Source organism: Salvelinus namaycush, chromosome 2 (assembly GCF_016432855.1).
Source record: "Salvelinus namaycush isolate Seneca chromosome 2, SaNama_1.0, whole genome shotgun sequence".
Taxonomy (NCBI): domain Eukaryota; kingdom Metazoa; phylum Chordata; class Actinopteri; order Salmoniformes; family Salmonidae; genus Salvelinus; species Salvelinus namaycush.
In genome coordinates, this window is record NC_052308.1 from 45,800,216 (window position 1) to 45,825,661 (window position 25,446).

At 41.5% G+C, this 25,446-nt stretch overlaps 1 protein-coding gene across 2 annotated transcripts in view; it reads left to right on the plus strand.

The window, feature by feature from the left end:
• Positions 1–25,446, plus strand: part of slc2a9l2 (solute carrier family 2 member 9, like 2) — a 255,738-nt gene that overhangs the window by 68,845 nt on the left and 161,447 nt on the right. For both annotated transcript variants that reach the window (XM_039014439.1, XM_039014447.1), the window contains one exon: positions 13,725–13,857. In XM_039014439.1, the coding sequence (XP_038870367.1) occupies positions 13,725–13,857 (133 nt within the window). The remainder of the gene's footprint in view (positions 1–13,724; positions 13,858–25,446) is intronic.

The window sequence follows — 25,446 nt, forward strand, 5'->3', positions numbered from 1 at the left end:
GGATGGCACGGTTCTGTCCTGATGTGCTGTATACATTTCACCTGTAGGAACGTGTCCATTTCTTGGGACTCTAGCTTCGGTACGTTGTCGCTAACGAGTTGGAGTGATGATCCGAACCGACTAAACCAAGCTTCTTGATGGTTTTCTCTGCAGTAGTAGACCACATGATGGTAACCTCTGACTGATTGCTATGAGCATCCACGACCACAATAAACATCCACGACCACGCCTCCTCTGGCCAATCCATGGATGAAGAGGTGCAAGTTGAGGTATGTTGCTAATCTTCTGACATGCAGATTTGTTTGGTAGCTTTTTTCTTAATGCTTCCATCCAATCCAGGCTTCCAGAAGTAGCTTTTGTGCGATTTTCTTAATGCAAACCATTCCACAGTGACCTGGGTGTAGCTGTTGCAACACTGGTTTCCTCAGCGACTGCAGAATGATAACTGTCCTCCCCCACAGCAGACAACCAGACTGTACCGACAGCTCAGTTCTCCTGGAAAGGTTCCCAAGCATCTCCTGTGGCTTTACCTCACTTTAGATAACACCAGGTTGTTTCTGGTGTTTCTCCGCACTTGTGTTGAAGTGACTGGTATGTTTTCCCCTTTCGTCTGAAGTAGATGTCCACTTGGCATGAGTCTGGTTTAACCACAGGTTGTGGTAACCTGGAAAGTCCATCTGTGATGCAATAGGTGTGTGCTGACAACATCAAATCCCACCTTTGCATTTTGCTTGCATCAAGTGACAAAATCTCAGTATGTGGTCCAAAGATGCTCGTCAGCGGACGATGATCTGTATTTTTAAAATATGTTTTTATTTAACTAGGCAAGTCAGTGAAGAGCAAATTCTTATTTACAATGACAGCCTATCCCGGCCAAACCCGGACGACGCTAGCCATGAAATGCTTTGAAAGGCTGGTCATGGCTTACATCAACACCATCATCCCAGACAACCTGGGCCCACTTCAATTCGCATACTGCCTCAACAGATCCACAGATGACGCAATCTCTATTGCAAGCCACACTGCCCTTTCCCATCTGGACAAAAGCTCATCACTAAGCTAAGGACCCTGGGATTTAACACCTTCCTCTGCAACGTCAGCAAGACAGACATTTACTGACCAACTCTTCTACCTATTTCCTGTTTTGGGTTCTATCCTGCCATGAGAAACTGGCAGAAGGCTGCACAAAACTTCTGATCTGTTCATCCAACCCTCAGGCACCGGAGATCTGTATCCTCCTCTGTAATGAGACGGCATCCACATTCTCACTAGAGATAAAGAGTTGCCGGCAAGAAAAAGCCACTTCGAATATAGATTTTCCATTGCACTCATCTATCATGTATACTGAGTTTGGAGGTTTTTTTCTCCCCAGCATCAGCCAAATGAATCCCCTCTGGGCCTGGTACTATAGTTTTGTTTTGTTTAAATGAGTAACGATCCAGGTCAGTGGCCTAATTTCCAAACTGAAGTGTGTATTATCAGGGGCTCCCATGTGGAGATGGGATCAGGCCCCAGGAGGGAGCCACAGCCGGTGGCTCAGTTGATTTGCTCCAGTTAAAGCTATATCCCTATTAGCCCACACACTGAACATGGCTCACAGGCTATTTTTAAGTGTTTGAAAGTGAAATTACTTTGCCGTGTAAGTTTGTGTTGACATGTGGATAGTGTGTGTGCTTGAAGGTTTTGGCATTCTGGTTTAGAGGACAGATGTCATTGGAACATTTGAGCAGCCAGCGAAATCCCAGTGTCCCTGAATGTTACATCTGGACTGCATTACATCAATATGAAGGAGACTGACCGTCCATTCTCCACATCCATTCCTGGTTTATTACATAAGAGGCCAGCACACAGAGAATAACAAAACAGGTTTCTGCTGCCTTGAACATAAAGTGCTTTTCTAAAAGGCCATATTCTAGGGACATGAACATACTGTATAAAGGAAGTTGATTAAAGAGAAATAACAAGATTGAATGTATTTTCCATGCTATTACCTACAGATCTAGGATCTTAATTTGATCACCCTGTTGCAGGAAAATGCAAAACGTGTAGTGTATTTGAGGTTTAAAAAGACTTCTGAAGTTTGTCATTTCCACTTTTACAATTTCAGACTTGATTTTTTCCCTTACGAAAAATGTATCAACCCCTCCACATGTCCACTAATTATAATCCACATAATAATTCACATTTCATGTTGCTGCAGGATTATTTTCCTGCAGTAACAAACTGGCTCAAATTAAGATCCTATCTGTTAGGTCCCTTATGGGTCATTAAAAGCTAACACAGATCGGTAAGCTCTCTTGCAGTCAATAACAGAACCTTATCTCCTTCAGGTGAGCAAGCATGCCTGGCCCCATTAGAGAACCCAACTCACTGTGTATGCCATTGAGATAATGTAGGACCACATCTGACCCAATCCAACACTTCCCTAACCTTGCTACAGACTGAAAGGCTGGTCTCATGTATTTTTAGTAACGTAGCTATATACATTTTGGTCGTGGAAAATATGTAGACCTAGCATATTATGTTTTAGAGAGGCATATGAGGTTACAATGAGGGTTTTACACTAAACAACCAGCTTAGTACTGTTCTAGGTGTATAGATGAATAGCTATATTATATAATGCATCTGTCCATGCAATGGGGTCATTCAACAGTCTTAATTTATGCATATCCCTGCCCTGTTTTCTAATCTGCGAGGTTAATATGGTCTCTAGATTGTGACCCACTTGTTAGTCGGCTTGACAGAATATTGTTTGATGGTACAATATGTCGGTGTCGTCTAGCTCTCCTTATGATTCATTGTGTGGACTATCTGGGTTAAAGGGGCAATCTGCAGTTGCTACATCCATTTTTGGATTTATGAATTAATTATATGTACCCATTGATTCATTAAGAATATAACTTTGAAATACCTCATGAGTTTATTAGTTCAACTGTCTTACCCCATCAGAACCCAAATTATAAGCTTGTTTTACTCCAGTGTTTGTAAACAAAGTAAATGTAAACAAACACTATATCGCCTCAAAACATGGTTAAAACTATAATTTTTTATCACGGATGGTCATTCCTTGCATCCATAGCGCCGCCTATGAATTTGAGAGTGGTTATATTTCTCCAATCCCATCCCTCAGCTTTTTACTGAAACTGGCGGGAGTACGCGTTCTTATGGTTTCAACTGCTGATTGCCTCTTTAAATCAATAAAATGAACTGATCCTCCTCCACTCATTAATTAAGTTGCAATATAAGTGTGATTTTTGAATTGAGAAAGAGCGATTCATTCAATAAATGAGTATCTTATACTTTAAAGGGGCTATTTGCAGTTCAAACAATAACAAAGCGGAAACCCCACTGCTCTTTAACACTGTTTTGGTAAACAGCTGATGGATGGGGCCAGAGGACTGACCATCCACGATATCAAAATAATAGCTTTATCCATGTTTTGAGGCTGTACCGTGTTTGAAGCTGTATTTGAGGCTTAACAATTGTGTTACAAGCAAAGTAGTAAAACATTCTGATGGGGTATGACAGTTGAAATAAGCTCATGAGGCATTTACAAGTTATATTCTTCAAGAATCAGTTAATATATATCATTCATTTAAAAGTAAAAAAAAAAAATGGATGTAGCAATCTGGGATTTGGAAGTCGTTTCAATGGTCATTTTAAATTGTTGATGTAGACATACACCAATTGATTCTTGAGTTCAGCTGAGTTCATGAGCTTAGTTTAACAGTCTTTAACAGTTTGCTGAAAAACACATCGCAGATTGTAGCTTTAAAGATAGCTGAGTAAACCTTTCCTCATCTATAAAAAAGGAACCATGTGGGAGTATTTTTAATTAGTGCTGTGAATTACCAGGCTGCACAGCAGAGATGAGTAATCTAACTGCATAGGCCATCAAATCACCAACTAGGCCTAATGAGCATACTGTAGGTGACTATATTTCCGACGTACTACAGCAATCCTGTTAAACATAATTGAGCTTTGCCTTTTCATGATTTTCCCAGCCATCCGCCACCGTTGCAAGAACAAAAGTAGACAGCTCAGTAGTGATTTAGTTGTTTAACTACTTTACTTTTGCTGCTTTAGTAATCCTCACCAAGGGCCAATCCTAAACGCCTCTCCCAATCCAAGTTGATTACTATGTATTTACTGTATCTGTTTGGCTAACACTCACCAAGCTGTAGGCAAAAACACACATGTAGCACACATCTCTGTACTTTATTTGGATAGTCCATCTGTAGATGCTTTAGCAAACAGTTGTTTATCAACAGATAGTTTGTTGATATTATGACCATCTGTAGATGCTACAGATGGAATATCCTGACTATCCAAATAAAGTGTGACCGCATCTTAAGCCACAGTTCCTGACACAGACCGACACGGCATGTATCTGCAGATCGGATGAGTGCATTTTGTCCCAGAGGTCCGAAGCAACGGGAATGTTGCTTTTTTCCGCCACTCATAGGGAATGAGTGAGTTTACGGTTCATTTTGATCTGGTAGATGCAGTCTTGGTTATGATGGTGTGATGACAGTTCAGCAATCCCACTCTCTGCCCAGGCTGACTGTCTTGGCTTAAGCTAATGTGTTACTGCCCCGCAAGGGGGCAACAGTGTTCTGTAATACTATATTTACTGCATAGGAGATTAAACAGGACTCATGGTCCCATGTTGAACCTGACATGCCATGTTTGCCTTCACTCTATCTCAGCATGGTATCAGAAGTGGCAACACTAATAACACTCTAACCCACCTCCAATTTTTGCGAAAACAATGCTAACAATCTAGTACACAGTTCGCTTCCCGGTTGTTTGAGTAAAGATAAAATACAACAACGCTAACAGACTACTCTAGCTAAGCTAACGTTAGCTAGCTGGCAACGCAATTCTGATTTGGCTGGGTCTGGCTCCTCAGCGGTTGGGCTTATACCCTCCCAGGCCCACCAGTGGCTGCGCCCATGGCAGAAAGTGGGGGCAGATATCTTTCATCGAGACGACTCTACTTACCTAGTGATACTCGACTACTTATCTAGGTTCATCAAGTTTGCCAAGCTGCTCTCCACAACCTCAAAAGCAATAGTGGAGCACAGGAAGCCCTGGTTTGAACGCAGCAGGGTGCCCCTCCAGGTTTGCTCGGACAATAGACCCCAATTCTGCTCCGACACCTTCCTCAAAGTAATGGAGCAGCTGAGCGGGCTGTTCAGACTGCAAAACAGCTTCTTAAGAAATTGTCTGATTCATACCTTGCACTCCTGGCTTATCGCTTCAGTCCTCTCTCTGTGGGGTACAGCCCTGGTTCCAGGCAGAAAACTTTGCACTACTGTGCCAACGCATACCTCACTCCTGACGCCAAGGCGGCCTGACCTCCCATCCTTTGTGGAAAACCAATCAAACAAAAACAGAAGTCACACTACGACTCTCGCCAACGAGCAAAGACCTTGCCCACACTACACCCTGGTGACTGTGTCTGGGTGAGAGACACAACAAAAAGGAATTGTGCAACAAATGGCACATATGCCACGCTCTTACCTTGTGAAATTACAGGGGCGCATAGTTAGGAGAAACCGAAGACACTCACTCAACACGATGAGACAATGCCTGAGCCTCAGCCTGTCCCTCTTTTCCCAAGGGCGTCTTTACTGTTATCAGCCCCAAGGCGGCACCCAGTTAGTCAGAAAACCCACCCCCTTTACCTACAAGACTTTGACATGGCCAAATCCAACACTGGGATGTATTATGGGGCAGAATAATCCCGACACCTTCAGTGCAAGGCACAAGTAGTCTACCCTGTCCTTGGTAGGCTAGTTATCAGCCTTTAGTTCCTTTGAAAATAAAAAAGATTAAAAAAGGAAGTTGCATACTGTTGTTCATCGGTTACTACTGTAATTCAAAAAAGGTTATTGTGTCTGTTCTGCATTCACTAAAGAAAGGGAGATGTGGTATTAGCATATGCAAAGGTAATGTGTTGTAAACTGGTCCCGTGTTCAACCCGGCATGCCGTATCTGCTTTCCTTCTATCTCAACATCTTGTACTGAAGAGGAACTTATAGAAAGACAATAGGCCTGAACAGGAAATTATCCATCTTTTTGAATACCATGTTACAATAGTATTTTCCTCTATTATTCTGAGCTTGAAAGCAAAGTGCGACTGCATTTTCTTACCCATGTCTTTTATTTCTTTTACCTGTCCAATCATTCCCCGTTTGTATAATTTTCTCTGTGATTACTTCTTTAGTTTTGGGAGCATTATTTAACTTCTGGCCTGGACTTCACTGTTAGTCTACACCTGTTGTTTACGAAGCACAACATTTGATTTGGACATGGACTGGTCAAAGACCAATTTCTGAGCAGTGTCGTTATTGTATAGTCTGGAGCTTATAGGAACTGATAGAAATGTCTTGTGTGTAGAATCCTCTATAGACTTTCATATCTTTCAAATATGTTTATTTTCAACAGGTAACATTTTCAGATCTATATATCATATTTATACCTTTTAAATATTGTACTTTCCTGAACAAGTCCCTGCTGTTGTCCATCACTGCAAGCTTGGGAGCATGAAAATATTCACACCCCTTTTACTTTTTCCACATGTTGTTGTGTTACGACCTGCATTTGAAATGGATTAAATGCAGATGTTTTTGGTCACTGACCAACACACAATATCCCATAATGTCAATATGGAATTATGATTTGAGAATTTTTTACAAATCAATTAAAAATGAAAAGTTGAAATGTCTTGAGTCAATAAGTTATTAAACCCCTTTGTTATGGCAAGCCTAAGTTCAGGAGTAAAAAGTTGCTCAACAAGTCACATAATAAGTTGCATGGACTCACTTTGTGTGCAATAATAGTGTTTAACATGATTTTCTTTTGACTACCATCTCTGTACCCGACATATACAATTATGTCCATGCATTTCAAGACTGCGTTGAGACAATGCCTTATCAGTGACCCAAGCCCCGCTCAGATAATACGTACCATTGTGTCGCTGAGTTGTTGTAGTGCAGCTGCAAATGTACATTTTCCCAGGGGTGTTGGCAGTCCTTATGTAAGTAACTTAATTTATGTGCCTCTAACTCCCCTGAATGCCTCTGTCAATCTACAGCTATTGTATACCGTAATCATGTGCCTATGAACCTGAGTTATACAGTTAGCACTGAGGGGGTTTTCCCTAGTAGGAAGTCCACTGTGTGCAGCTCACCCTGCACTATCAGTTCAAACATACAGTTGAAGTCGGAAGTTTACATACACTTTAGCCAAATACTTTTAAACTCAGTTTTTCACAATTCCTGACATATAATCAGAGTAAAAATTCCCTGTCTTGGGTCAGTGAGGATCACCACTTTATTTTAAGAATGAAATGTCAGAATAATAGTCGAGAATGATTTATTTCAGCTTTTATTTCTTTCATCACATTCCCAGTGGGTCAGAAGTTTACATACACTCAATTAGTATTTGGTCGCTTTGCCTTTAAATTGGGTCAAACGTTTCGAGTAGCCTTCCACAAGCTTCCCACAATAAATTGGGTGAATTTTGGCCCATTCCTCCTGACAGAGCTGGTGTAACTGAGTCAGGTTTGTAGGCCTCCTTGCTCGCACACGCTTTTTCAGTTCTGCCCATACATTTTCTATAGGATTGAGGTCAGGGCTTTGTGATGGCCACTCCAATACCTTGACATTGTTGTCCTTAAGCCACTTTGCCACAACTTTGGAAGTATGCTTGTGGTCATTGTCCATTTGGAAGATCCATTTGCGACCAACCTTTAACTTCCTGACTGATGTCTTGAGCTGTTGCGTCAATATATCCACCTAATTTTCCTTCCTCATGGTGCCATCTATTTTGTGAAGTGCACCAGTCCCACCTGCAACAAAGCACCCCCACAACATGATGCTGCCACACCCGTGCTTCACAGTTGGGATGGTGTTCTTCTGCTTGCAAACCTCCCCCTTTTTCCTCCAAACATAACGATGGTCATTTTGACCAAACAGTTCTATTTTTGTTTCATCAGACCAGAGGACATTTCTCCAAAAAGTACAAACTTTGTCCCCATGTGCAGTTGCAAACCGTAGTCTGGCTTTTTATTGGCGGTTTTGGAGCAGTGGCTTCTTCCTTGCTGAGTGGCTTTTCAGGTTATGTCGATATAGGACTCGTTTTATTGTGGATATAGATACTTTTGTACCAGTTTCCTCCAGCCTCTTCACAAGGTCCTTTGCTGTTGTTCTGGGATTGATTTGTACTTTTCACACCAAAGTACGTTCATCTCTAGGAGACAGAACTCGTCTCCTTCCTGAGGGGTATGACGGCTGCGTGGTCCCATGGTGTTTATACTTGCATACTATTGTTTGTACAGATGAGCGTGGTACATTCAGGCGTTTGGAAATTGCTCCCAAGGAAGAACCAGACTTGTGGAGGTCTACAATTTGTTTTCTGAGGTCTTAGCTGATTTCTTTTGATTTTCCCATGATGTCAAGCAAAGAGGCACTGAGTTTAAAGGTAGGCCTTGAAATACACCCACAGGTACACCTCCAATTGACTCAAATTATGTCAATTAGCCTATCAGCAGCTTCTAAAGCCATGATATCATTTTCTGGAATTTTCCAAGCTGTTTAAAGGCACAGTCAACTTAGTGTATGTAAACTTCTGACCCACTGGAATTGTGATATAGTGAAATAATGGGTCTGTAAACAATTGTTGGAAAAATTACTTGTGTCATGCACAAAGTAGATGTCCTAACCAACTTGCCAAAACTATAGTTTGTTAACAATACATTACTCCAACCTAGGTGTATTTAAACAATACTCCAACCTAGGTGTATGTAAACTTCCGACTTCAACTGTAAATATCAGTGTCATGTCTACCTCGGATAAGCCTGCCAGTAAAGCAAAAAAAACAAGAATCCCAGAAAAGTGCAAAAAAAATCTCACATTAACATATGTAGCAAAAAAAGAAAGGTTCATGAAATCGATCATTTTCTAGTAACAGATAACATTCATGTACTGACTCTCTGAAACTCCTTTGTTAACACAATGTTAGCAATACATGGTTTCAACATCTTCAGAGGAGACAGTAATGCCAATGGAGGAGGTTTTGCTTTAAATGTTCAGTCATATTCCTGTAAAGCTTAGAGAGGATCTCATGTCAAATGCTGTTGAAGTAATACGTGTAAAGTAAATATTAACTGGCTTCCATCAAGCTGCCCACTCAAGAAAAAGCTTCAAACTATAACCAGTGCCTGCAACCTGGTTCAGGTTATCAGTCAAACTACCAGAGTATTTACAAACAGCACAGGAATGAAATCATCCACATGTATTGATCACTTCTTTACTAACGCTGCAGAAATCTGCTCTAAAGCAGTATCCAAATCCATCAGATGTAGTGATCATAATGTAGTAGCCATATCTAGGAAAACCAAAATTGCAAATGCTGGGCCTATAGTGTATAAGAGGTCATATAATAGGTTTTGTAGTGATTCCTATGTTTAAGATGTAAAGAATATTTGCTGGTCTGTGGTGTGTAATGAGGAGCAACCAGATGCTGCACTTCACACATTTATGAAATTGCTTATTCCAGTTACTAATGAGCATGCACCCATTAAGAAAATTCCTGTAAAAACTGTTCAATCTCAGTGGATTGATTGTAAATGTGTATGGTTGAGAGGGATGAGGCAAAAAGAATGGCAGATAAATCTGGCTGCACAGCAGATTGGCAAACATAGTGTAAATCATGAAACCATGTGACTAAATTGAACTTAAAGAAGAAGAAACTGTACTATGAAACAAAGATAAATGATAGTAAACATCTTTGGAGCACCTTAAATGAAGTTTCGGGGAAAAAGGCAAACTTGGCTCTACCAGTCATTGAATCAGATGGCTCATTCATCACAAAATCCACTGATGTTGCCAACTTCTGTAATTTTTTCATTGGCAAGGTTCGCAAACTTGGGCATGACATGCCAACAACAAATTCTGAGCCTACACATCCATGCATAACTGACCAAATTATGAAATACAAGCATTGTCATTTTGAATTCCGTAAAGTAAGTGTGGAGGAGGTGAACAAATTGTTTTCTATCAACACTGACAAGCCACCTGTGTCTGACAACTCGGATGGAAAATGACTGACGATGATAGCAGACGATATTGCAACTCATATTTGCCATATCTTCTAAGCCTACAGGAAAGTGTGTGCCCTCAGGCCTGGAGGGAAGCAACAGTAATTCCGCTACCCAAGAGTCACGAAATTGAGGAGAAAAAAGGGGTAAAAAGTACTGTAGCTAAGATGGGTATAGGTCTGTCCATAATAAAGCTCTGCTCTGCCTTCTTAACAACACTACCAACAGGGCCTAGTTTTGTCGCACCTGGACGACTGTCCAGTCGTGTGGCCAGGTGCAAAAAAACTAATTAAAATGACAATTGGCCCAGAAAAGGGCAGCACAGCTGGCCCTTAAATATACACGGGGAGCAAACATTAACAATATGCATGTCAATCTCTGCTGGCTCAAAGTAGAGGAGTGATTGACTTTATCACTACTTGTATTTGTGAGAAGTATTGACATGTTGAATGCACCAAGCTGTCTGTTTAAACTGCTAGCACACAGCTTCAAGTAACTCATGCAAGCAGTAAAATCTGATTTAAATACACCTTATGGAACAGAGGGCTGTGAAGAGACACAGGCACAGACACATATCTTCAATTTAAGCCTACGAGAAAGTGTGTGCCCTCTAGCCTGGAGGGAAGCAAAAGTCATTCCGCTACCCAGGAATAGTAAAGCCCCCTTTACTGGCTCAAATAGCCGACCAATCAGTCTGTTACCAACCCTTAGTATACTTCTGGAAAAGATGCAGTGCTATTTTACAGTAAACAAATGATCAACATACTTTCATCACGCTTATAGGGAAGGACATTCAACAAGCACAGCATTTACACTGAGAGAAATTGATGATAAAAAGATTGTGGGTGCTGTTTTGTTAGACTTCAGTGCGGCTTTTGACATTATCGATCATAGTCTTTGCTGTGCAAAGCTGTCGGTGTGCAAAGCTGTCATCAAGGCAAAGGGTGGCTACTTTGAAGAATCTCATACAAAATAGATTTTGATTTGTTTAACACTTTTTTGGTTACTACATGATTTCATGTGTTATTTCATAGTTTTGATGTATTCACTATTATTCTACAATGTAGAAAATAGTAAAAATAAAGAAAAACTCTGGGGGGTATGAGTAGGTGTGTCCAAACTTTAGACTGGTACTGTATGTACGTAAATGAGATATTTCTGTGTTTCATTTTCAATACATTTCCAAACATTTCTGAAAATATGTTTTCATTATGGGGTATTGTGTGTGAGCTTTTTTTATTTAATCCATTTTGAATTCAGGCTGTAACACAACAAAATGTGTAATAAGTCAAGGGGTATGAATGCTTTCTGAATGCACTGTAGCAATGCAGGCTAGCTACTTCTCCTTTGCTAGCTAGCCAACTAAAGCCAACACACAATCAAATCAAGCAGCTGAAATGACAGCAAACTATGTGAACTTTCATTTGTTTGTTTTACCTTTGTTTGTTTTGCCATGTATTTGAATATATCCATTATAATGATCTTGATAAAGGAATTCACCATGCTGGTTGAGATCTTTAAAAAAAAATATATATAATTTGCAACATTGTTCCACAGGTTGGAGGCAGACCGTAAGCTTTACATGCTGACCAGACCGGACACGTCGCGTGCTCCGCAAAATAAATGTAGAAATCCATGTTATTCAATTATTGCACCCACACTGCTCTCATGCGCCAACGAGCGTCTGCGTTGCCAAGGGCTAAAATAGAACTCCTTTCTATTTCTGACGCAGATCGCGCTGAAAGTCCTGCCTCTCCCATCTCCTCATTGGTTTATAGAAGCATGTACCCACGTGCCATCTCCTCATTGGTTATACCCACGTGGGTGATTGAAAGACAAACTGTTTTGCCGGTGGTCGTGGTAATTCTATGAAAGTTTAGATGCCGATCACCATATAAGTTCAAAGATGAAAAAGCCTGGAAGGAGGGGAGATGACTAGAAACGATTCGGTTGGCCGTTTTATGTGTGGATTAATTGTCTGAGTAGAGGACCTTGTGCATATCAGGTAAAATAACAACTCAATGTTTATATCCCAGGACAAATTAGCTAGCAACAGCAAGCTAGCTAAATAGGACAAATGATCTAGCAAGCTAACTAGCTAAATTGCCATACATGTTTAATGTTTTTTGACATGTCCCCAAATTAATGACATTGGTTCAGAGTTTGTTTTGATTATTTAACCTGCGTGTCGTGATCACGTTTGGTGTAGGGGGACAAAATAAATGTATGCACGATAGCGCACGCCCCAACTGTTGCAAACCAAATGCTAGCTTAGCTAAAAAATCATTTTCCCAGGGTAGATTACGTTTATAAATTGACTGGCTAGGCTTTGGGACAGATTGCCTATACAATAGGTACACAAACTACCTGACAGTGAGAGGCTTTTAATTGAATCCTGGCTTCAGTGTTTACCCTCGTTTGTCTCAAAATACCTGTGATTCTTCTACTTCACATGAGGAATTTCATTAGTTATTGTAGTCACTGCACAGCTTTACTTCCAAGGTGTTAATTTAGGCTTTACTTGAAACAGTTTATTCACCCGGACTGCCTTCATCACTAGGCAGAGATAATAGGAACCACTAAGAAAGGAGTTTGACGCGCACGTGCAACAGAATATGGTAGTGTACCAAATTCTGAAAAATCATGTGGTGCAGTAAACATAAATTCATCCAATCCACCAATATAGCTGAAGGGCCACATACTATAGCAATTCATTTGAATGTCTGTTCTATCCATTGTATTTATACTGAACAAAAATATAAATGCAACATGCAACAATTTCAACGATTTTACTGAGTTACAGTTCATATAAGGAAATCAGTCAATTGAAATACATTCATTAGGCCCTAATTTATGGATTTCACATGACTGGGCAGGGCGCAGCTATGGGTGGGCCTGGGAGGGCATAGGCCCACCCACAGGGGAGCCAGGCCCAGCCAATAAGAATGAGTTTCTCCCTACAAAAGGGCTTTATTACAGACAGAAATACTCCACAGTTTCATCATCTGTCTGGGTGGCTGGTCTCAGACGATCCCGCAGGTGAAGAAGCTGGATGTGGAGGTCCTGGGCTGGTGTGGTTACACGTGGTTTGCAGTTGTGAGTCCAGTTGGGCGTACTGCCAAATTCCGTAAAATGACATTGGAGGAAGCTTATGGTAGAGAAATTAACATGAAATTATCTGGCAACAGCTCTGGTGGACATTCCTACAGTTAGCATGCACATTGCACACTCCCTCAAAGCTTGAGACAGCTGTGGCATTGTGTTGTGTGAAAAAACTGCACATTTTAGAGTGGCCTTCTATTGTCCCCAGAACAAGGTGCACCTGTTTAATGATCATGCTGTTTAATCAGCTTCTTCATATGTCACACCTGTCAAGTGGGTGGATTATCTTGGCAAAGGAGAAATGCTCACTGACATGGATGTAAACACATTTGTGCACAACATTTTAGCGAAATAAGCTTTTTGTGCATATGAAACCTTTCTGGGATCTTTTATTTCAGCTCATGAACATGGGATCAATACTTTACATATTTTTGTTCAGTGTATGGTGGTTATCCATTGTAATTCTCTGGTTATCCTTCTTTCCATCTGTTATTATCTCTTGGGGTTCCTGCAGGAGTCCAGATGGAACTTCCTCTTTGCCTTCCTGGCCTTGCCTGCCTTGCTGCAGCTCTGTGTGCTGCCCTTCCTACCCGAAAGCCCACGCTTCCTTCTGATGGAGAGGAGGGATGAGGCCGGTGCAGAGAAAGGTAAACCCTCTTAAATAAACACACGCACACACGTGTTTACATTGCCTTTGCATATATGGCCTGCTGAGATAATGACTCATCAAAAAGATGCTGCGGATACAGTGTTGTCTGTCTACTTATGAATATATTCATCACACATTGCATTGGAATGGATTACATGTTGTAACGTCTGCTTCCAACTCACACCCTCAAACACGTAAATCCCCTGAACACAGCTCACTTTCCAGCCCACACTTTCACACCTAGATCCCCTGAACGCAGCTCACTCTCCAGATCCCAATCAAATGAATTCTAATCACCTGTTCACACACCTGTATCTCATTATCACACACCATTTAGTTCAGTTCTTTGCACCCCATCTCTGTGAGGTATTGTCTGTTTTCCCCGTGATTTACTCCTCCCGTGTATGATAGTTTTTGCCTGCCTCACGACGCCTTTTGCCTATTCACTGCCTGTACTTTAGCGTATCGGATTTCCTGTTATCTACCTATTGCCTGATCTCCCGGACTACGTTACTAGCCTTTTCCCTGCCTGTACTGTTGCCCTTTTGGTCCCCCTGTGTATGACCTTCTGCCTGCCCCTGGACCCAGCTACCTGCCTCCTCCTGTGGTCCTTTTCAATAATCACCTGTTGCGCCCTGCGCTTGAAACCAGCTCTCTGTCTCCCCTCGTGTTCATTACACATGTAAGGGGAACATGTTGATTTTAGCTCTTCAATCAATGCTGTATCATGCTCTTGAGCTAGCCAAATTGCATAAATGATGCCAAAAACTCCTGCACAGTGCTGAATTACTGAGGTGCTCATACACATGTGACCAACAAGATGGTGCTGATGAAGGGTGACATCTTACGAGTTCCAACCCAACTTTGCGATGTATAGACTTTTATTGTGTTTATCTTTACTTTTTTTTTGTACAGAAATTCTATTATCCCATATGACCGCCAAGCATCTCTGGACATCAGATTGACAGTTACTAACCTCGATTTCGACTTCAAATACGACTTCAAATCCGACTCAGCTGTTCCACTGTTCGTACTAGACCCTATTCCTTTGTTCCACGGGCTACCAAAACACTGCAGGCATAGATGTGGGAAAAGAGCTGTAGTCCTGGTGGCGCAGCGGTTTAACGCACTGCGTCTCAGTGTTGCGGCATCACTACAGCCTGGGGTTCGATCCCAGGCTGTGTCATTACTGCCTGTGACCGGGAGTCCTATAGAGTGGTGCAGAATTGGCCCAGTGTTGTCCGGGTTAGGGGAGGGTTTGGCCGGAGGGGCTTTACTTGGCTCATTGTGCTGTAGCGACTCCTGATGGGTGCCTTGTAGGCTGACTTCGGTCGTCAGTTGACAAGTGTGGCTTGGCAGGTCATCCTTCGCCGCTCCCAAGCCTGTTGGGGAATTGCAGCGATGAGACAAGATCAGAATCACAAAATTGGGGAGTAAAAGGATGGTAAAAAAAAAAAATTGGCGACAAAAAGAAAAACAAATGGCGCTCCCTTCTGTTCTGTTGTTAAATCTCCAGTCACTCGAGAATAAGATGCCGGTTGACCTTCGTTCAAGAATCTCCTATTAGCGAGACTTGAAAAGCTACAATTATATGTCTTACTGAAACGTTGCTGGATGATGCCACTATGCACGTAGTAGTACTCGATGGATTGTCCATGCAGCGGCAGGATTGTATAGCGGCTTCAGAGAAGTTGAAAGGAGGAGGACTGTTTTTTAAATAAATAAAATAAAACAACTAGTATGCTGCTTCCAGTGTGAAGGAAATATCGAGCTTTTGCTCACCTGATTTAGAATACCTCATGGTTAGTGGCAGATCCTTTTATCTACCAAGACAGTTCTCATCCGTAGTTGTCTACATCCCTCCACATGCCAACACCACTCTGGCAGTCAATGAACTGTATAGGGCCATAAACAAACGGGGATACTTAAAACCATCCTACCTCACTTCTACCAACATGTCTCCTGCACCACTAGGGGAGCTAAAACTCTATTCTACCCACAGAAACACATACAGGGCCCTCCCCCGTTCTGCCTTCAGGAAATCTGACAATGACTCCATTCTCCTGCTTCCTGTTTACAAATAAAAGCTCAAACAGGAAGTACCAGTGATGCGCTCGAAACGGAAGTGGTCGGCTGTAGCGAGGCTACAAGACTGTTTTTCTTGTACAGACTGGGATAAATTCCGGGATTCATCCGATAGCATTGAGGAGTTTACCACAACAGTCACAAGCTTCATCAATAAGTGCATAGACGATGTCATCCCCACAGTGACTATAAGAACGTATCCAAATCAACAACCATGGATTACAGGCAATATCCACGCTGGGCAAAAGGCTAGAGCTACTGCTTACAAGAAATGGGACACGGACATGGACACATACAAGAAAGCCCGCTACGACCTCAGACGAGACATCAAACATGCAAAAGGACAATATAGGAAGTTGGAGGAATATTCAAATCAAATTTTATTGGTCACATGCAGATGTTATTGCGAGTGTAGCGAAATGCTTGTGCTTCTAGTTCCGACAGTGCAGCCATATCTAACAAGTAATATAACAATTCCACAACAACTACCTAATACACATAAATCTAAGGGATGGAATAAGAATATGTACATATAAATATATGGATGGGCCATGGCCGACCAGCATAGACAAGATGCATAGATGGTGTGCTGACAAACTGCCTGGGAGCTCCTCAGTGGTGAAACTCCTCCTCCTTCAATCAGTGGTGAACCAGGTGGAACAAATCTTCCAGGCAATCTGGGCGTGCCAGCACCTGGCTCTGCTGTTGTCTTTAGACCGCAGTGAAAGGAGCATTTATAACACCACAAGACCAAGGAAACTTCATCTTTGTGATCAAGGTGACTGTGCAAGTCCAAGCCCTCCACAAAACTGTGAAAGACAGCCGGTAAGTGCCATATTAGCCATGCTTGGCTAGACTGACTTAAGCAGTGCACTGCTAATGATACTCTGGAAAACACAGACTCTTAACTTTGATAGGACTTTTGCAGTGGTATTTATAACTTCAAATGTTGTTTGTGGGGTATAAAGGAAAAGTAAGAAGAGCCAAATTCATTGTTGACAAAGAACTTGATTGAAATGGTTAAAAGTAATTTAAACTTTGTAGAAATCTTAGTAAACCAAGTTCTTAATTCAGTAACAAATGTATAGTCTAAAAAATTTTTGGCTAAAAAATGTAAGATTTGTCTGCTTAACTACTGATTAGAAAATAAATGTAAATTTTTACTACTAAAAATATTTTGAATGTATTTGGCTAAAATGCAAATTTAGATAAAAATATACTGATTCTGCTCATTTGATTAAGAATGGTGGGTTTCTATTTTGGGAAGCATTTGCTTAAAAGTGGAAACCTTGTATTTTATAATGGCAGAAATGTGTTTATCTGAGGTGAATGTGGATAATTTTGTGTATTTAATTAGGCTGTCAACTCAAATAATAATACTTGTATTTGTCATCTCTTTTTTGAGATTTTTCACCTGTTTACTGCCAACCAAAGAATGGTAAATAAAAGAAACAACTGATTCCATGGCTGTTTATTGAGTGAAATCCAGTTAAAATCTTCATGTGGAGGGACTGTCCTTTTCAAGTGGGGAATTGCACAAGAAGGAGGTCAAAACTTAACAGATGGTATAAAATACAGTATATACATTTGGGATGAGTAGTGCAAGATATGTAAATATCATTATGAAAGTGGCAGTAATAAAGTGACTTTGTTAGAGTGGCCAGTGATTTCAAGTATGTATGTAGGCAACAGCCTCTCTGTGTTAGTGATGGCTGTTTAACAGTCAGGCCTTGAGATGGAAGCTATTTTTCAGTCTCGGTCCCAGCTTTGATGCACCTGAACTGACCTTCTGGATGGTAGCGGGGTGAATAGGCAGTGGCTCGAGTGGTTGTTGACCTTCATGATCTTTTTGGCCTTCCTGTGACATCGGGTGCTGTAGGTGTCCTGGAGGCAGGTAGTTTGCCCCGGTGATGCTTTGTGCAGACCGTACCACTCTTTGGAGAGCCCTGCGGTTGTGGGCGGTGTTGTTGCCGTACCAGGCGGTGATACAGCCCGACAGGATGTTCTCAATTGTGCATCTGTAGAAGTTTGTGAGTGTTTTAGGTGACAAGCCACATTTCTTCAGCCTCCTGAGGTTGAAGAGGCGCTGTTGCACCTTCACCACACTGTCTGTGTGGGTGGACCATTTCAGTTTGTCCGTAATGTGTACGCCAAGGAACTTGAAACTTTCCACCTCCACTGCTGTCCCATTGATGTGGATAGGGGGGGTGCTCCCTCTGCTGTTTCCTGAAGTCCACGATCATCTCCGTTGTTTTGTTGAGTGAGAGGTTATTTTCCTGACACCACACTCCGAGTGCCTTCACCACCTCCCTGTAGGCTGTCTCGTCGTTGTTGGTAATCAAGCCTACCACTGTTGTGTCGTATGCAAACTTGATGATCGAGTTGGAGGTGTGCATGGCCACACAGTCATGGCTGAACAGGGAGTACAGGAAGGGGGCTGAGCACTCACTCTTGTGGGACCCTAGTGTTGAGGATCAGCGAAGTGGAGATATTGTTTCCTACCTTCACCACCTGGGGTGGCCCGTCAGAAAGTCCCAATTGCACAGGGTGGGGTTGAGACACAGGGCCTCAAGCTTAATTTTTTGCAGTCTGTGCCTGTAGACCCTGCCACATACGTCTCGTGTCTAAGCCGTTGAATTGCGACTCCACTTTGTCTCTATATTGACGTTTCGCTTCTTTGATTGCCTTGTGGAGGGAATAACTACACTGCTTGCATTCGGTCATATTCCGGTCGTCTTTCTATGGTTAAATGCGGTGGTTCGCGCTTTCAGTTTTGCGCGAATGCCGCCATCTATCTACGGTTTCTGGTTAGGGTAGGTTTAATACACAGTGGGAACAACATCTCATATGCACTTCCTTATAAACTCACTGTGATTACGAATCGGTGTGTAAATCTATATATTATTCTCTGAGGCTACCCGGAACATGTCCCAGTCCGTGTGATCAAAACAATCTTTAGTCTTATTACACCGGCTCCGATGCTTGTCGTACGTGTCAGGGCTGGCAGACAATAATGGATTACAAAGGGAAACACAGCCATTAGTTGCCTAGCAATGGATAACTCCCAAATGAGCTAAACACCATTATGCTTGTGCCGAGGAATATAACACTGTGCCTTGCATGAAAGCCCATGTTTTTCTGGATTACTGTGTGATCTCGCTCTCTGTGGCCAATGTGAGCAAAACGTTTAAACAGGTCAACAATCAGACAGAATACCAGGGTGCATTCTTAAAGCATGCTCAGACCGGCTGGCAAGTGTCTTCATAGACATTTTTAATCTATCCTTGCCCCAGTCTGTAATCCCAACATGTTTCAAGCTGACCACCATTATCCCTGTTCCCAAGAGCTCCAAGGTAACCTGCCTAAATGACCATCGCCATGTAGCACTCACATCTGTAATTACGAAGTGCTTTGAAAGGCTGGTCATGACACACATCAACACCATCATTCCATCATCCTAGATCCACTCCAATTCGCTTAAGGGCTGATCCCGATTTAGGAATTTTTGCATTTCCTACTCACTTTGCAGTATTTGGTATTCAGACTTGCCTTATTCAGTCGTGTAACACGCTCTACAGGTGTGCCTACCTTGCGCACTCTCAATAAATTAATTTTTTTGTGAAAATGTCATTCAATGGGGTTTTCAGTACAATTATCTTAAGCCATCCCTTTAAATACATTACACCTTTTTATTCAAATTTTGTTGACAGACTCAATAGAATACATTGAGAGAACAGGTTCAGAATATAGGGATCAATTAAAGAAAGCCATTTACAGTTGAAGTCGGAAGTTTACATACACTTAGGTTGGAGTCATTAAGATTTGTTTTTAAACCACTCCACAAATGACAGAAGTAAATTTTCCAACAATTGTTTACAGACAGATTATTTCACTTATAATTCACTGTATCACAATTCCAGTGGGTCAGAAGTGTACATACACTAAGTTGACTGTGCCTTTACACAGCTTGGAGAATTCCAGAAAATGATGTCATGGCTTTAGAAGCTTCTGATAGGATAATTGACATAATTTGAGTCAATTGGAGGTGTACATGTGGATGTATTTCAAGGCCTACTTTTAAACTTGCTTGACGTCATGGGAAAATCAAAAGAAATTAGCCAAGACCTCAGAAAATAAATTGTAGACCTCCACACGTCTGGTTCATCCTTGGTAGCAATTTCCAAATGCCTGAATGTACCACATTAATCTGTACAAACAATAGTAAGTATAAACACCATGGGACCACGCAGCCATCATACCGCTCAGGAAGGAGACGCGTTCTGTCTCCTAGAGATGAAGGTACTTTGGTGCGAGAAGTGCAAATCAATCCCAGAACAACAGCAAAGGACCTTGTGAAGATGCTGGAGGAAACAGGTACAAAAGTATCTATATCCACAGTAAAACGAGTCCTATATCAACATAACCTGAAAGACCGCTCAGCAAGGAAGAAGCCACTGCTCCAAAACCGCCATAATAAAGTGAGACTATGGTTTGCAACTGTACATGGGGACAAATGTCCTCTGGTCTGATGAAACAAAAATAGAACTGTTTGGCCATAATGACCATCGTTATGTTTGGAGGAAAAAGGGGAGGCTTGCAAGCCGAAGAACACCATCCCAACCGTGAAGCACGGGGGTGGCAGCATCATGTTGTGGGGTGCTTTGCTGCAGGAGGGACTGGTGCACTTCACAAAATAGATGGCATCATGAGGCAAGGAAAAAGATGTGGGTATATTGACGCAACATCTCAAGACATCAGTCCGGAAGTTAAAGCTTGGTCGCAAATGGGTCTTCCAAATGGACAATGACCCCAAGCATACTTCCAAGGTTGTGGCAAAAGGGCTTAAGGACAACAAATTCAAGGTATTGGAGTGGCCATCACAATGCCCTGACCTCAATCCTATCGAAAAATTGTGCGCAGAACTGAAAAAGCGTGTGCCTGCAAGGAGGCCCTCAAACCTGACTCAGTTACACCAGCTCTGTCAGGAGGAATGGGCCAAAATTCACCCAACTTATTGTGGGAAGCTTGTGGAAGGCTACCCAAAACGTTTGACCCAAGTTAAACAATTTCAAGGCAATGCGACCAATTACTAATTGAGTGTGTGTAAACTTCTGACCCACAGGGAATGTGATGAAAGAAATTAAAGCTGAAATAAATCACTACTATTCTTTTTCACATTCTTAAAATAAAGTGGTGATCCTAACTGACCTAAAACAGGGAATTTTTACTCGGATTAAATGTCAGGAATTGTGCAAAACTGAGTTTAAATGTATTTGGCTAAGGTGTATGTAAACTTCCGACTTCAACTGTATTTATTTTCGTCTCTGTTTCAGCACCAACTGGTAGATTTAAAAACACTAATCTTGTAGTGGCAATTTTAAGGTTAGGAAAGTATGAATCATTACAATAAAAACAGTTTGGAGAGCCTTTATGCACAAAATACTGTATAGTGATGAATTCAAAAAATACAGTGGTTTGATTAATCCTGAAAGTCGTCATTGACGTTCCGTCCATTAAATATTGGAAGGTGGAAGGGAAGTGTACAATAGGAGTTGAAAAATAATCCTATAAATCTACCCTAAATCTCACTAATCATGTATGACAACTATCCAGTCGTTGTGAGCCAGGCTCCAGGTTTAACCTGCTTTGTGTTGTCTGAGTTCCATAATGATTCAAATAGGCTACATTTCCTAAGGTATTGCACAACGTTAGCCTAGTATGATCCACTAATGCTAGTGATCCTCAGAAACAATTTAAGGATTTTAAATGTTTCTATTTTTTTAATTGAACCTTTATTTAACTAGGCAAGCCAGTTAAGAACAAGTTCTTATTTACGGCGTGCAATTGACACTATGGGACTCCCAATTATGGGACTCCCAATCACGGCCAGCTGTGATAGAGCCTGGATTCGAACCAGGGACTGTAGTGACGCCTCTTGCACTTAGACCGCTGCGCCACTCGGGAACCCAAATGTGACAGAGGAAAGAAAGGTAAACGGAATGGACTGATACATTTATCTTTGAATGTGGGTTCATAACAAACAGTGTTTGCAGTCATTCACAAATGTTGCTGTGACATTTGGTGTGCTCTGGGAGAGGATACAATGTTAGTCCTTATTAATGGTCTCTGTAATTGTAAGTATATGCGTTGCATTGTAGTACATTGAAGATCCATTCTTCTTACTTGGCACGCATTCCTAGGGGTTCCAGTAGGCCTACTTATCTCTGACATTGAACAAACATAACTGAATATTTTATTATTGTGCATTTTGTGAAGGAAAGGTAAGGCTATGTTCATAATGTAAATGAAGTGCATTTCTCTTTGAATCGGTTACCTCTGTTCCCATGCCCTGCCCTTTTTATATTGTTGGTAATGTTGGTAATTATCAGAAGACCTCACCTCTAAAATGTTTGTGTAGCAGCTACGAACGTAAACCGATCATATTTTGACGTAAGTCGGCAGACTCTGGGCTGGAGCATGGAAAGTGATTATATTTGGGAATCCTTATGTATAATTGTGATTGGTGCTTTTAATCAATATTGTACTGCCTTGTTTTGGTTGTATGTTTGTGGAGCTGTGTGTCTAGTGCATGTTTCAGGTATCCCTGTCCTATCCATGGGTGAGATGCACGCAGCCCTATAACCAAATACAACTAAACAATACTAAGATAAAACAGGTTCTTGTACATACGGCGTGGGGCATGGGAATTAAAAACAAAGATAAGATGCAACAATTTATTTTCTGCTTCTCGTTGTTCAAATGCACAATCAGGGTTTCAAGAGCTCAAATGTTGTGCTACAGACACATTCAGAGTTATACAATATACATTTATTTCAATCAAGACTGTTGCAACACTTACTGGAAGGTGTGCTCAGGGAGGACAATGGTTCTAGATGGACTAAGAGCATTGCCATAAAACTACTTTCACGATTTGATTGTACTTTAATAAAAAATCACCATGCCAACCAACAAAGCAAGAGGATCTGTGAATGAATGCAAACACAGTTAATAAAGGCAAAGCCTCGTTCTTGATTGCCAACGAGCTGCACCTGACTGGCGAGACAGAAGAAAGCTACTCTTAGTGTTCACCGGTCACACCTGCATGAAAGAGTATGTTGACGCTTCTAGTGTTGACGCAACCGCTTTGGCCGAACTGTCCACATACTTTACAAAATCAGTCATATTTCTGACTTTCCCTTAAACCTTTTGGCAAAAGAACGGCATGGGGTAGCAAGGCACAGGACAAACAACATGCTACATTTGAAAGTTCACTTTCATACTGTATAGCCTAATGTCTGATATCCCTAAAGGATTGTGTGATCAGTGAAGTCTATGGAGACATGATTCTCCCTGGTCTTTGAAGTCATGTTATACATTACCCATGGCGACCTTTGAATAGACTGCCTCCTGCCTTTGTACACAGGAATATCCCACAGTCATGTTTCCTGGGAAAGGTTAGGATGGTTGAGAGTTAAAACTTGGAAGGATGTGCTTTTTGAGGAAGTTCTACTCTTGACAGAATGGGGCTAAGAACCTTATGTTAACTTGAAGTCTAAAGGAATATCTATTTTTTTTCAGATCATCAAATACTGTAGCATTTGCGCTCCATCCATTCATTTTCCATGCCTCAAAAGTACCAAGTTCAGTCGTGTCCTGGACATAGTCCAGGTTTCTGCCAAAAGACAAACAAATATGTATTGATTAGTACCCCTAGTGGCCAGCCATCTCATTTTACATCCCTGGCTACTGTAATCGTCTGTGTCCATATTGTTATATTGTTATGGACACAGACGATTTAGGAGTAAATCGTTATTGTTATTTAGGAGTAAGCCTTAACGCAGCGTGCAACCCTCTTTGTATAGTGGCAGTCATTGATGCAACATGATCCTTTCCTCTGAAAAGAGTCTTTAAAACCCCTTGGAGTCGATGTCCGTGCCCACGCAGAAATCAAATTAGCATAATACAAAAATCCCCATTTAAAAAAATCGGTCAGTTTAAGCTAGAGATTGCATTAGTCGATGTTGCACTTCTGCAGAGAAAGGTGACAGAGCTACAGCGGTGAGACGCATCAGACCATGAGGTAATCCCGAAAAATGGATTTTCTCACTAAATCGTCTGTAGCATCCGAATGGTTTGGCCTACAAACGGAGAACACCATCATGTTCGTAAGAGTTATCGTTCCATAGAGGGGTCATACGAACGTGATGGTGTTCTCCGTTTTGCTCTATGACCCCCACAAGCGTCTTGGGAGTCGACTGAAGTCGGTACAGACAATCTGCCAACTTCTGTCTGTAGGGTCGAACAGTGTGGGCTACGCACTAATAATACCCCTCTGTGGAAAGGTAAGACTCTCAAAAACATGTACAGTGTCAGTTGTTTTATTCTAGGATGCCCACAGGCCACATAAGACTCATCTGAAGGTCCCTGGCTACCAGTTGAAAGACCCCTTGACTTTTTCCACATTTTGTTACGTTACAGCCTTATTCTAAAATGGATCAAATATTTTTTTCCCGTCATCAATCTACACACAATACCCCGTAATGAAAAGGCAAGCTGTTTCTTAGCAATGTTTGCAAATGTATTAAAAATAAAAAACAGATACATTATTTACATAAGTATTCAGACCCTTTGCTGTGAGACTTATTCTAAAATGGATCAAATATTTTTTTTCCCGTCATCAATCTACACACAATACCCCGTAATGAAAAGGCAAACTGTTTCTTAGCAATGTTTGCAAATGTATTAAAAATAAAAAACAAACATAATTTACATACGTTTTCAGACCCTTTGCGTTGAGACTTGAAATTGAGCTCAGGTGCATCCTGTTTCCATTGATCATCCCTAAGATGTTTCTGCAACTTGATTCGAGTCCACCTGTGGTAAATTCAATTGATATGAAATGATTTAGAAAGTCACACACCTGTCTACATAAGGTTTCACAGTTGACAGTGCATGTCACAGCAAAAACCAAGCTATGAGGTCGAATGAATTGTCCGTAGAGCTCCGAGACAGGATTGTGTTCGAGGCACAGATCTGGGGAAGGGTACCAAAACATTTCTGCAGCATTGAATGTCCCCAAGAACACAGTGGCCTCCGTATCAATGGTTTTTTCCTGATCTTACTTCTATCTCTCCAATATAGGACAGACACTGCAGAACAAACTTCCTGTAGATTTTTTGGGGGGACTATCTTAAACTTGTCAAATGCCATTTAGTCGGGAGCTAATAAAATACCATTTACTGTGCCCTTAACCTCTGTGTTTGTGTAGCTGTTCAGAAGAGGACATTGTGAATGGAGAAAAGGTTTTAAATGTATGCAACATGATAATACTAATGATCCTAATGGAAAATGCCCCATAGATATTCATTTAGAGTCCTCCAATCCTCTAAATGTAATTATTAGCGGAAAGTCACGTCATTACATTTCCCCCCCCCCCCCCCCCCCGATATACTGTAGGCCTACCATAGGCGAAAAGAGTCTCACTAGTGTTGAGTAATATGCT